This window comes from Sinocyclocheilus grahami, unplaced genomic scaffold (assembly GCF_001515645.1).
Source record: "Sinocyclocheilus grahami isolate Dianchi unplaced genomic scaffold, SAMN03320097.WGS_v1.1 scaffold642.1, whole genome shotgun sequence".
Taxonomy (NCBI): domain Eukaryota; kingdom Metazoa; phylum Chordata; class Actinopteri; order Cypriniformes; family Cyprinidae; genus Sinocyclocheilus; species Sinocyclocheilus grahami.
This window is the reverse complement of record NW_015505821.1, coordinates 27,058-41,708: the sequence shown is the minus strand read 5'-3', so window position 1 is coordinate 41,708 and position 14,651 is coordinate 27,058. Positions and strand designations below refer to the sequence as shown.

The 14,651-nt window shown below is 38.3% G+C and overlaps 1 protein-coding gene across 1 annotated transcript in view; it reads right to left on the bottom strand.

The window, feature by feature from the left end:
- The window catches only part of LOC107558343 (centrosomal protein kizuna), a 50,397-nt gene that overhangs the window by 14,725 nt on the left and 21,021 nt on the right, over positions 1-14,651 (bottom strand). Inside the window, exons 5-8 of the mRNA XM_016241999.1 lie at positions 6,960-7,125; positions 6,365-6,427; positions 4,925-5,011; positions 4,537-4,594 (exon numbers count right to left, since the gene is read on the bottom strand). Coding sequence (XP_016097485.1) covers positions 4,537-4,594; positions 4,925-5,011; positions 6,365-6,427; positions 6,960-7,125 — 374 coding nt within the window. The remainder of the gene's footprint in view (positions 1-4,536; positions 4,595-4,924; positions 5,012-6,364; positions 6,428-6,959; positions 7,126-14,651) is intronic.

The following is a 14,651-nucleotide window of genomic DNA, read 5'->3' as shown; positions in this document are numbered from 1 at the left end:
AAGAGTGGCTTGATTAAGTGCTGGAAATAGCGGATGATGGGCACAGAACGGTAACAAAACTCAGAGACATTTACAGTCACACACAGGTGTATTGTGCAAACTGTACTTCATAGGGATGTTTAGATAGCTATAGAAGAATTCACGTTCACGTTTTTTAAAAATATTTAACTTACAGATCTCAGTTTAAATGCTTCAGTTTGTATTCCATTCTATCGGTTTAAATGATTCAGTTTGTTTTGATATTATATTATGTTAGGCCTATATTATAAACCTAATAAACACTTGACCTTGTTTTTTAATGGAGTCTCTTATGCTCATCAAAGATGTATTTATTTGATCGAAAATACAGAAAAAAAACAGTAATATTGTGAAACATTATTGCAATTTCAAATATTGGTTTCCTATTTTAATATATAATTTATTCACGTGAAGCAAAGCTGAATTTTCAGCATCATTAATCCAGTCTTCAGCGTCACATAATCCTTCAGAAATCATTCTAATATGCTGATTTATTATCAGTGTTGAAACTGTTGTGCTGCTTAATATATATATATAATTTTTTTTTTTGGAACCTTTGATACTTTTTTTCTTTGATTAATGAAAAGTTAAAAAGAACAATTTTTTTCAAAATAGAAATCTTTTCTAAAAATATAAGTCTTTACTAACATTTTTTATCCATTTAACACATTCTTGCTGTATTAATTTCTTAAAAAAATATATCATTAATCCAGTCTTCAGCGTCACATAATCCTTCAGAAATCATTCTAATATGCTGATTTATTATCAGTGTTGAAACTGTTGTGCTGCTTAATATATATATATATATTATTTTTTTTTTTTTGGAACCTTTGATACTTTTTTTCTTTGATTAATGAAAAGTTAAAAAGAACCATTTTTTTCAAAATAGAAATCTTTTCTAAAAATATAAGTCTTTACTAACATTTTTTATCCATTTAACACATTCTTGCTGTATTAATTTCTTAAAAAAATATAAATAAATAAATTACTGATCACACACTTTGGAATAGTAGTGTATATTGTAACACATAATTTCTATTTTGAATAAACACTGCTCTTTTTAAATTTTTATTTATCAAAGAATCCTGAAAAAATATCACAGGCCCCCAAAATAATATTAAGCAGCACAACTGTTTCCAACATTGATTATAAATCAGCATATTATAATGATTTGTGAAGGATCATGTGACACTGAAGACTGGAGTAATGATGATGAAAATTCAACTTTGCTTCATAGGAATAAATTATATTTAAAAAGTATATTAAAATAGAAAACTTTTATTTTAAATTGCAATAATATTTCACAATATTATTTTGTGAAATAATACTCAGTATTTTTTATCAAATAGATACAGCCTTGATGAGCATAAGAAACTTCTTTAATAAACATTATTGATCCCAAACTTTTGAATGGCAGTGTATTATACTGTAAAAAAGGTAACCTAAAATGTACATTATTTAGTCACGGGTCAAATTAAATACAAATAGCACATTAAAGTTAAAAGTCACACACTTTTTTTGTGTGCGCGCTGTACAGGTCTGGTATAAAGAATGTTTTTGCTCAGGTGGCCGAAATGTCCGTCCAATAGAGAAAAGTTTTGCTCAGCAAGAAAACAAATTAGAGGGAACATTGCCCACAGCAGCACTGATTTACCATTGATTAGACCCCTGTAAGAGCCAAGAGCTCTGGAGCGAGGTAATGATTCAGAGCAGCAGACAGAGCGCCCTCTACTGGTCACCGGCTGCCACTGTCACGGTACCAACGGCTGGGCTAAATATGAGTTCCCTCTGCTGGCTAATAACCAGAAGAGCAGGAGAGCAGGCATGGGGGCTTTTCTTTTCATTTGTGTTGCATGTATACACAGACAGCACCTCAAGGGAACTAGGTCACTGCATTTATTGCCATTTTTTTATCTGGTATTATTTTAGCATCCCAAGATGAAGACCTCACCTCACGGCATTTTTGGCTCAGTGAAATAAATGTTGGTATGCATACAGAGGATATTCTTTTTTAGTATACAAAAGCAGGTGGATAGGCACAAAGAAAGAGAGTGACCCCCACTGGCTACTGCTGTTTAGTGCTATTACACCACCACTGGTGGACAGCTGAAGACACTCACCAGTGTTATTATAGTTGACTAAAACTACTAACTAAAACATTTGTTGCTACTTAAAATAATAAATAAAATAAACGTTAATCAACTTTTCATTTCAGCTGTGTGGCAGATTAACATTTCTCACGACAACATTTCTCATTTGCATAGGTTAACTTGTACTAAAAATAAAAATGAATAGAAAATATGAAAACAAAGACTTAAACTGTGAAAATTCTTACAAGGGTGTGTGAAAGAACAAATGTATTTATTTTTACGTATTAACAATCCTGCTGCTGTTACACAAGCACAATTGCACGACAACATTTCTCATTTGCATAGGTTAACTTGTACTAAAAATAAAAATGAATAGAAAAATATGAAAACAAAGACTTAAACTGTGAAAATTCTTACAAGGGTGTGTGAAAGAACAAATGTATTTATTTTTACGTATTAACAATCCTGCTGCTGTTACACAAACACAATTGTTTTCCTCAATGACAATGTGAGAAATTGATCAAATGTTGAAGATGTTAAACCCACTAATCCTACCCTGTTATTTTTCATAAAGCAACAGAGTGGGACATTAAGAAACAGCAAGCGAGTGAGATCTGCGCTACATGCCTGCAGTAGCAGAAGACACCATAGCGGCTGAAGAGGAGGAAGCTGTGGCATGCAGCCTTAAACAAAGTGCAGGAACAAGAGGCCTTTAAATGGAGTGCAGCTGCTTATTCCAGCGCTCTCCTTCCTGAATCACTGCGGCACACAGGCGGAACAAATACTGCCTGGTCTGTCCACACAGCCTCTGAATTATAACACAATAAAACGCTGTGTTTGATAAAAGTATTTTGCAGTAAAAACGGCACGCTGACGAGAGGAGAGCACAGGGAAGGGAATTAAGAAAAAAAAAAAATGGGGGTGGATATGAAAGACCCCAATTATCTTCAGTGCTATAATAGTGAAATGAACACACATAAATGTGTTAAGAGTATCTCTTTGCATCTTGTATGGACTGCATGTATTTAATCTGGAAAGCTTATTATGGGCGCGTCATTGCTATGCAAAGCAGCGCCTGACGCTTTTCTCTGGTCTTTTCAGCCCAGTGCAGTGTTTGGCCAATAGGCCTGGCCCCCCGCCTCTCATTGGGCATTCATAACATGCAACATTTGCACAATGTATCTCTCAAAAGACTGCTGAATAGGGGGCCTTAATACTCATGTAAACAACTGCAAACCAATTACTTAATGAATCAGCCCCACGCATAATGAGGAGGCGCACAAAGACCCATAAATGCATTTTTTTGCACCAAAGCGCTTGCTTTAAACACTGATTCTTCAGCTACGGTCTCGGCTTAACAGCAAAATCATAATTATGGCTAAGAAAGAGAGGCACTTGATTTATTTTATTTTGCTTTATTACTATTTTGTCGGGAGTTTTGGTCTGAACCAGAAGGTCTTTTAATGTGCCCATCGGCTCAGTGACAGAATGACAGCAGTAAGTGACGGAGACGAGAGAGCGAGAAAGCAGAGAGGACGGGGGAACAGCACATGTAGTGTTCTACTGGTGCTCGAGTGCAGGGTACTTGTAGAGGCAATAAAGCGCAAGAAGTGACTGGCAAGAGGAATTCTTCAACGCAGCAAAAAAACAAAACCCAAAAAAGGCCACAAAATGTTTTACTTGAAAGCTAAGCAAATGCTCCAATGCTAACCATCATCTTTGTTGTGAGCTTTAAACAACCTCTAACCCTCCACAAGCGATGGCGAGTCTCCGGCAGGGTTCTCTCAGGAGCTCTGTGAGGTTCTGGGATGATCCAAAATCATCTCGCACTAGAGACAGCTTATGTTTATTAATGAGGCCATTCATTGGGCAGACTGTAGCATCCATCAGAGAGCTCTGTCAGAGTGCAATCATTATACCCTTTCCTCTGCAAATAGAGTAAACTAGCTGAGAGAGAGCCAGGGGAGGCGGGCAAAGAGTGGGCAGAAGAGAGAAAAGGAGAAAGAGGGGGGAAACTTTCGACTCTTGTGTCAGCGTGATGCTCGGAAAAGCATGTGAAATCAGAGACGATTACTCTTCTCGAGGTTCACCCATCCATTACCTGCCCTAATGGATTCGTGGAGGAGAGGCGCTGCGTGTCTTAGCTGATTGTGTGAACTTGTGTTGATGTGAAAACCTAAACATTGTACCCTCAAGATCCTTTTTCTTCATTCAAAGCCCTGATTTACTGAAGCAATCAAATAATGCCGATGATGAGAGAGGAACCTCTGAATGAAAATACAGCTTGACTGATGCCTCCCACATGAAGTCGTGTTAATGATGCTAAGAGTGTTTCAAGGACAAACACATTGCTTTTTTATTAAAAGAGGACAAATGGAAATACTTATTTACTGTATATATATATATATATATATTTATGAGTACTTACCGACTGTTTTGCGTTAAAGAGTCCCGGAGCACCTCAGACCTCTCCAATTTGTTGATATCTTTGGATAACAAATTAATAATTTAAATAAAAACAGAAGGAAAAAGGGTGTTATTATTACACATTTATACTACAATATTAAAAAATGCATTATATGCATGCATACACAGGGTTGTTAATTTTTATGATCACTATAATTATAATGTACATAGAAATATCATATATTTGTCTGATAAAATACAAATATTGACTATGAATAACAGTCAACTCTCCACATTTTTTAAATGTAACTGGGTTAAATGGGCGCTGCTGCACATGTAGTTTAAAAGAGAAAGGGCTATTTATGTACATATATTATTAAAATTAAAAAGTGATTATTATTTTCCGTTACCTGACGGCTCAGAATTCTGCTCCTCCAAGTCACTCCAGTGCCTCTCTTGTGCCACAGACTGTTTAAGCAGCTGATATGCTTTGGTCTCTATAGAAAAAAAAATAGAAAAAAAAATTACAAAATGCGAAAGCAGCTAGTCAAATATTTGCTTAAGACCTCGACTTCCAACTTTCCAGAGCCCTGATGCTTGATGAACCAACATCAGCTCTTTAAGGCCACTGATGAGCAAAGAGAGGAGGTGAAAAAGAGTCAGTGAGCACTAAACTATTGATCTAATCCAGACGCACACAGACAGGCTGCCGTCTCGGCAAAAAAGAACCCGCTGGCTTTTGTGTTGTCGCACCATCTTATAGGATTCCATTAAAACACTGTCTTTCATGTTCTATAAACTTCTATAAATGTTCTATGGAAATTGAGATCTTTAACCAGCGAGCATTCAAGCTTAAAATCATTTTTGAAAACGAGCCCTGGAAAACAAAAGTATGTCAGTTTTAAATGCCGAAAGCAAACAGAAAAACAAATTGCAAAGTGGTTTATGCCCCCAAAGACAAAATACTTTCCAGCATCTCGTTATGCTGATATCTGTAGTATGGCATGTTGTTTGTTGCTCGTTTCTTCCGGTGTAATGACTGCAAAATATAGGCATCAGAACCTCGTAGAAAAAGCATCTAAAGATTTCTTTTTTGTTCGCCATATACATAAAACACTATTGTGCATGGCGGCACTTTACCAACATGGAGACAGCGGAAGGCCAACATTCGGACGCTGTTTCCACTGATGATTGCAAAGTGATGTAATACGAAAGACAACAGAACTCAACGCAGTCTTCATTAGCCGCCTGTAAACAGCGTATAAGCAGCCAGGGATAGCAGAGGCGGTTTTCTACTACCATAATGCCTTTGATTAGTTGCAGTGAGAAGCTGGACTTCTCTCTCCGTGGCGCTCTTGGGCTAGCCCTGCGCATGAAAGGCACAGTTTGAAATCAGATAGCCAAGTGGAATAATGGATAGTTTTACATTTCTGAGCTGGCGCTGAGACTTGCTACACGAGGCTTTTCAAAGGATGCCTTGACATCCAGTCTTTTCAAGTCCGCCTCTGGCTGGCATTGTTTAGCAGAAAATGAGAACCAATGACAGATCTTGTGCGGCACCCCCAACCCGGCCGGTGGACAATTAAACCTCCGCATTATGCGCTCTGAGAATCTCAGTTTCAGCCATACCTAAGGCAGAAGAAAAGAGACGGGTTTGTTTTCTCTGCCGATAATTAGAAGAACCGTTCCACTCTTCAGGTGGGACTTTGACCTCTGATTCACCTTGATCATCCTTTCACAGCTATCCAGTTGGGAAAAAAAGGGACCCCCATTATCTACTGTGCGGGGAGAAAGACAAAACGGACACAGAAGAACTCCCGAACGGGCGCTTCTTCGATCTGCCTTTTTACCTCTAATAGGAATACTTTCCACTGGGCTTTGGTCGGCACTGTCCTCTTCAGCACTTTGAATTCCTGAAACAAAGAAAAGAGAAGGAAAGCGCAGCTCAGAGAGACAGTGGAAGAGCAAGACAGAGGAGAAACGAGAAAGAAAAGAAAGAGAGAGAGCTCGGGAAGGGGATTGGGGAGCTTTTTGAATCTGAACAGCAGGACTGATTAAGACAGGTTTAAAGGGAAAATGAAGGCTGGCTGGCTTTGTCAGAAATGAGATTTGGGCAAAAGTGTATTCTCATGAGGGTCAGAGCTCTGGCATCCTGCGAGTACTCGAGGTCTCCTCTTCAGCCTTCATCAGAACGGAGCCACAGAGCTGATGTTTCCCTGCTTTAGCACTGAAAATGAACTGTTAATGTGGCTTGCCTGCTTTTGGGGAGTCCCTCTCAGATTCTCTCTCTGATCTATACTGTCTGGCCGAGCACGGCTCTTAACAACTGTGTGTATTTAAACAAGCTATTCATTTGAAACCGGAAAAGCAGATCTTTGCAATAAGCAGAATTTGTAAATGCAATAAAGTGCCAGCTAAGCTGAAATGTCAAACTAGCCTACTAACCTTGTGTTCCAACAGTTTGCTTATTTGTTTTGGAAGGCCTCGCCGGCTTGATTTCCACACTGTCATCCAGAAGAGAGGGCAAGCTACAAGATGATGACAGTTCACTTTCTGATGGCTGATGGGTCTCAGATTCGTGGGTCAGAAGCCTCTTCAACAGCTCCCCTGCCTGGATGACAAAGAGGCGACTTGTCTTTATTTCAGGGTTCTCACACCTTTTGACTTTTCCATAATTTTCCCAGACATACATGATTAGAAAAAATAGCTAGAAAATGTTTTTATTCATTGTGTGTAGTGTCCAGATTCAACCTGGCTAGATTCAACATGAGATTTAATTTTAGTTTTAATTTGCTAAAACAAAAAAACATGTAGGATTACCACACAGAATCAGCACCCATTTAGTGCTTGTTAAAGGGGTCATTTGAAGCTTTTTTAAAGATCATTATTTGGTGTATTTGGTGTAACAGAATATGTTGACATGCTTTAATGTTCAAAAAACACATTATTTTTCAAATACTGTACATTATTGTAGGTCCTCTATGCCCCACCTCTCTCAAACGCTTTGTTTTCTACAAAGTCCCTCCTTCCGACAAGCGCAGTCTGCTCTGATTGGCCAGCTGACCCAGTGCATTGTGATTGGCCGAACACCGCAAGCACTCGTCGGAAATGTAACACCCCTTACCATAATCGCGAGCTTCATCTTTCAAAATAAATGTAAAGACAGAGCCCGAAAGGGGAACAGAGTCGCGTGACAGACACAGTGATGAAGCTGGTATGTGTTTGCAGTACACAAGCCACGGTTAAGACAGCTGACTGCACTTTGATGTGACCCCGTCTCTCTCTCTCTCGCTCGCTCGCAACACTAACGTGAACATTTGGGTGGCATTATGCTAATATTTCCACATAGTGAGGTAGATATGTGGGGGCGTGTTAGAACAAGTCATTTTAGGGGGGCGTCGCAGAGTCTTAACTTTGATAAAGAACATCTCTTTGGTTTTGAGACTTTAGTCTTTGCAACTTCAGGGATCTTATCTATGCACAATCAGCTTGTAACACTCCAAAGAGAAAGGAAAACTTGAAATTGCATCATATGACCCCTTAAATTAAACATTTTGGCAGTACTATTGAACACATTTTACCATGAATTTGAATTTTATATATCTAATCGCCAGAATTCCAAATATTTTCTAGCAAAAAATCAGTGCAGAAAAAGGCCTGATGATCACTCACTGCTCAGCCTCTTATCTTTTCACATAAAAATGATACATTTTTACATATATTACAGGTGCATTTCAATAAATTAGAACGTTGTGGAAAAGTTAATTTCAGTAATTCAACTCAAATTGTGAAACTCGTGTATTAAATAAATTCAATGCACACAGACTGAAGTAGTTTAAGTCTTTGGTTCTTTTAATTGTGATGATTTTGGCTCACATTTAACAAAAACCCACCAATTCACTGTCTCAACAAATTAGAATATGGTGACATGCCAATCAGCTAATCAACTCAAAACACCTGCAAAGGTTTCCTGAGCCTTCAAAATGTTCTCTCAGTTTGGTTCACTAGGCTACACAATCATGGGGAAGACTGCTGATCTGACAGTTGTCCAGAAGACAATCATTGACACCCTTCACAAGGAGGGTAAGCCAAAAACATTAATTGCCAAAGAAGCTGGCTGTTAACAGGGTGCAGTATCCAAGCATGTTAACAGAAAGTTGAGTGGAAGGAAAAAGTGTGGAAGAAAAAGATGCACAACCAACCGAGAGAACCGCAGCCTTATGAGGATTGTCAAGCAAAATCGATTCAAGAATTTGAGTGAACTTCACAAGGAATGGACTGAGGCTGGGGTCAAGGCATCAAGAGCCACCACACACAGACGTGTCAAGGAATTTGGCTACAGTTGTCGTATTCCTCTTGTTAAGCCACTCCTGAACCACAGACAACGTCAGAGGCGTCTTACCTGGGCTAAGGAGAAGAAGAACTGGACTGTTGCCCAGTGATCCAATGTCCTCTTTTCAGATGAGAGCAAGTTTTGTATTGCACTTGGAAACCAAGGTCCTAGAGTCTGGAGATGAGAAACAAGAGACCAAAAAATGCAGATGAGCTGAAGGCCACTGTCAAAGAAACCTGGGCTTCCATACCACCTCAGCAGTGCCACAAACTGATCACCTCCATGCCACGCCGAATTGAGGCAGTAATTAAAGCAAATTAATTGAGTATTGAGTACATGTACAGTAAATGAACATATTTTCCAGAAGGCCAACAATTCACTAAAAAATTTTTTTTTTTTTGGTCTTATGAAGTATTCTAATATGTTGAGATTGTTAAATATGAGCCAAAATCATAATAATTAAAAGAACCAAAGACTTAAACTACTTCAGTCGGTGTGCATTGAATTTATTTAATACACAAGTTTCACAATTTGAGTTGAATTACTGAAATAAATGAACTTTTCCACGACATTCTAATTTATTGAGATGCACCTGTATATCTGAGGGCTGATACCACAGACAATAAACTGCATGAAGGAAGCTAGTGACTGACTTAAACCAGGAAAAAAATTAAATAAAATCATTATACATATTCAGAGCTCTGCCCTCAACTCAAAACTGTTTTTAAGCAATATTGCAAAACGCTAATATTACTAATCTTAGTAAACTGTTAGTTAGACTGTCAGCAGTCATGCTCGGGTCAGGTCCTGAGATCGGAATTAAGTTTCTCTGGATGAGCTACAGAGCAGACAAAACAACAGAAATATACATAAACAATATGTAAACCACAACTACTGTATAAAGCAAGCCAAATAGTCACTACACCAGTAAAAAATGCTGATAAATTCTGCAGGGTGTCAAGATAAACTGAATCAGAAATAGTGACAAGGAAGGGAGGTCAGATGTCAAATATTATCATACCCTAGCAATAGATTCACACATCAGAGGCCAAATGCCACATAACACAGTCTCATAACAACAGGAGTGTATCATCAACCCCATAACCTAATTTTAACAAAAAAGTGGAGAACTTTATAAAACTGGAATTTATAGCAGGGCTGCCCCTAGGAAAGACCCATATATATTTTACAGGATGAGATCATTTTACTGGATCAGCTGCATCATATTTAATATGTAATTATTACATATTCCAGGATAATAATGCCTCCATATTCACCACTACAAACATTAGAAAGTGGTTATATGGGCACTAGCATGAATCACTGAAGCTTTAAGAGTAGTTTCAGCACTGCTGAAGTAGATTTCCAGTTTAATTCATTAAAGAATTTGAGTTTTTCCTAGAAAAATTAAAAAGAAAGAAATACAAAAATAGGTTTGTTTTGATGCATAAAAACGCTCCGGTTACTAACGTAACCTCGGTTCCCTGAGATAAGGGAACGAGCACTGCATTGACACGGTTATGGGGAAACTCCTGTTTACTCTGATATTGAAGTCTGATTTGTTCACGTTCGTGTGGCTGCACGAACCACTGGCACGTCAACCCGCCAAAAGAGGAGGAGCCGACCTTTATATAAGTCGGCTCTGAGCGCCATTTCGGCAGAATATTTCGACTGAAGCAACAGTCATCGATTCGAGGGCAGCCTTATTGCACGGCAGCCTACGCAATGCTCATTCCCTTACCTCAGGGAACCGTTGTTATGTTAGTAACTGGAGCATTCCCTTTTGAATGGTCTCTCCCGTTGTGTTAACACGCTTATGGGGAACACGTCCAATAGCGCTGTGCTATAAGCAAGTGCAGAAATGAAGCTGCTCTGCGAGCCCAGCCCCAAAGCACTCGTACTGAGGGCTCCCGTAAGCATGAGCCAATAATGAGACCCAAGGGGTTTAGGCTGAGGACTACATAACATAACCCTCTCGACTTACAAAGGTGATTAGATAGAATTAAGTGGACAAAATCTGTGCCTGCAGGGCAGGGACATCCAAGTTATAAAACCTGGTGAAGGTAGACGGCGACGATCATCCGGGGGGCTGCACAAATATCAGCAAAAGAAATCCCGCTGGACCAAGTCAAGTCACCTTTATTTATATAGTGCTTTTAACAATACAGATTGTGTCAAAGCAACTGTACAGCATTAATTAGGAAAATAGTGTGTCAATAATGCAAAGTGACAATAGTAAACACTCAATTTTCAGTTAAAGGCAGTTCATCATTGAATTCAGTGATGTCATCATCCAGCTCAGTTCAGCTTAAATAGTGTCTGTGCAATCAAGTCGACGATATTGCAATCAGAGAAACTCTCATTCACCAATTAATTAGCTATATGAAAATAACTGAATGACAGATCTCCTTTTGTAAGTCATATGGATAAGAAACAAAAAGGTAAGTGATGAGAATTTTTATTTTTGGATAAACTATTTTATTCACAACATAATCTCTCTTAAAAAACCTAATAGGGTTATGATAATCAAAACAGTCCTGAGCAAGATCAAGCTTTGATCTCTACAAACCAAACTATCACTTTAATGAAACAATATATATTTTTCCATACTAATAAAACGATTTTATCATTAGCTAGTAGGGGTGGGACAATAAATCGATGTGCCAATTTATCGCAATATTTCCAGCTGCGAGACATTATCGATACTCTGGCACCAAGTATCGATATTTTTTTAAACATTCAAAAGGTCTAAATTCATACCCACACTGTGGCTGTGTACCACTTTGGCTTACCGGGGAGGCAGTACCTCCAGACTTCTTGTGGTGGCGCTTCCCAGACTGCTGACGGTCAGATGAATAGAAATTGTAATTCACAGCGAAGAAGAAATACGAGCGTAATGGTAGACCGACAACAAATCAAGAGATACACCGCCATCTTATGTTTATGGAGATGAGAACTAAAAAAACTGCCCCGAAACAGCTATCAGAGTGGAATGTAGGCATCGATCATGTTATCATTGCAGAGCACATATTGAGTCCGTGAGTAGCCTAACCTCTCAGCTCGGATCGCAGGTGGATTTCCCTCACTATATGACTGAGAAAGAGTGGCGCCGGCGCGTCCAGTTTTATGTCAACAGAACTGGATGCTCTCTCTCTCTTTAGATAGTACAAGTGCAGTGTGGGCAGTGGGCACCGACTGGCAGAAACATCAATCTGCACCTATGGCATGGACGACGAAACAAAACCTTGTCAGAGCCGTAATGCGGCGCAGAAGTGTGCAGTGTGTGCTTGCTGCGCGTCTACATTTGAAATAATGAACTTGAGCAATAATGAAGTTGATAAGCAGTTAAATGTGTTGATTTACACACAAAAAAATGTGTAAGCTTTTAATAAGTCCAAGAATAAAATTATTAATTTACTTAACATCGTTTTCTATCAGTTTGGACTTGAATAAAGAGATAGAACTTGCACTTAACCTTTTCACAGGCATTTTTTTATAGTTAGACAGATATAGTGATGTATCGTTATAGGATTGTCTAGCAATATATCGATTATTGCAGAATCACTGTATTCGTGATTTTATCGTATCGTGAGTCATATATCATGATTCATATCGTATCTTGAGGTACCCTGCAATTCCCACCCCTATTAGCTAGCTCTGGAGAGCTGCTTTATAGCAGAAAATCAAGTTGTAATTCTAACTGAAAGCGACACTGACTCTGGTTTTTCATGTTTAATACTGTAAAGCTGCTTGATTTAAGGCTATCTATTGCATAAAGCAGTGTTTCCCAACCTTTTTTTAGTCGCGGCACCCTTTGGAAAATAACAAACTTTAACAAACAAAATTAATTTTGTCACAATATTTGAATTTCTAACTTTGATATAATTTGAAAAGTATAGATATTCGGTACAACAGGGAAGAACTGCAGAATATAATGTCATACAGATATTTGTAATATTATTACAATTTTTTGTCCATCAATGGTGGCAATCAGTAGGCTAATTTCTAATGAAGAGACCAATTTATATGACATATTTTAATGTAGGCTTTTATACATATGTAAACATTATTTAATTACCATTATAACTAGCTATCTCACAAATTTTTGCTCACTCAGTGTTTTTTAAATTTTGCAGTGGGGTAATTTTGGTGCAGTAGCACAAGATAGCTTGATTTCAAACTTTGAATTGAATAAAAAATAACAAGTAAGCAGTCAGTAATAAAATAAGAACAAATAAAGAAATTAATAATGATAGCACAAATTAAAAATAACGACAGGCCTTCCTAAATTGCTTTTTAGTTTTTCAGGTAGGTCTAGCAGTAGGGGTAAGATATTTAACTTTTTTTTTTTTTTTTTTTACCAATTATCCAAATAATGTTTAGTCCTAGAAAGCTATTATTATCAGAAGACGTGAGGATAACATAGCGGTTAGCAAATCAATGAATGAGAGGGCAGCGTTAGCAGAGTTGCTCATATACCACACCATGTTACAACACAGTAGGGCTATTGCAGACAGAAACAATACTGAACTACATCCATGTTTCCTGTCGGCTCAATGTTTGAGTGGACTTTGCTGTTCCGATTCGCATGAACGGTATACGAGTGGAGCGACTGAGCGGAGCACACACACGCATAGAGCGGGATAATACACAGAGCGTCACACCATGTGAAAATGAAACCAGAGCGGTGAACTAATTTTCGGCAGCCGAAATTTCGGTGCATCTCTAATTATTGGCGACATCAGAAATGTATATTATATAATAGATGCTTTTTTTTACATTTTAGCAATTAAAAAATATATTTTTACACGACACCCCTGCTCTCGACAGACGGCACCCCGGTTGGGAAACACTGGCATAAAGTACTATATAAATAAACGTGACATGACTGGACTTTACTGGAGTACAAAACTGCAGAGCTCGTGCAAACATCCACATCATTGTAATCAGACATGTTCTTAACTGCTGCTTTCTCACCGCTGTCAGTTTTTTTTGTTTATTTTGTTATTGAGAGGAAACGCGCGCAACATATATTTATATATTCATCCAAACGCCGCTCAGCAGCTTCCAGTTTCAGTTGCGTTTGGTCTGAACTGAAGCGCTGTGTCTTCTTCTCTTGAATTGCATCAGTAGAGCTGAATTACAGTCTTGCGCTACAGTGCCACACTGGTCAAACTACATTATTGCAGGCTCTTACATAAGGTCATATGAGATCAAACGACTACTCGACAACAAAAATATTTCTTGTCTATATATTTGCTGTCTATATATCTTCTTCCGCTGCCGGGGTCTCCTTCTACGGTGGCGAGCAGCAAGGCTGAGCTGAACTTCTTTCTTCTTAGGCTTCTTGCTTGCAGAGTCAGCAAGGAGATAATCTTCGTTGCTGAAGAAGAAAAATTCTGACAAATGGTGCTCAGAGCCGACTTATATAGAGGTCGGCTCCTCCCCTTTTGGCAGGCTGAAGCGCCATTGGTTCATGCAGCTACATGAACGTGAACAAAACAGGCTTTAGTATCAGAATAAACAGGAGTTTCCCCAACACAATGGGAGACCTTTCGAAAGGGAACATTTATGCCTAAGCACCAGTGTAGTCCTAGTGATCTGTGAGGCACTTCATGATGGCACTTCCATATATTATATAATAAAATGGGTTCAATACAACTCAAATTGACTAAAATAACTAATAAACACTATTTATCACCACAAAATTATTTATGACTGTAGACAATTCACCATATTATATAACAGATCTGTCCCAAGAATACTTGCAATACAATATATATATATATATATATATATATATA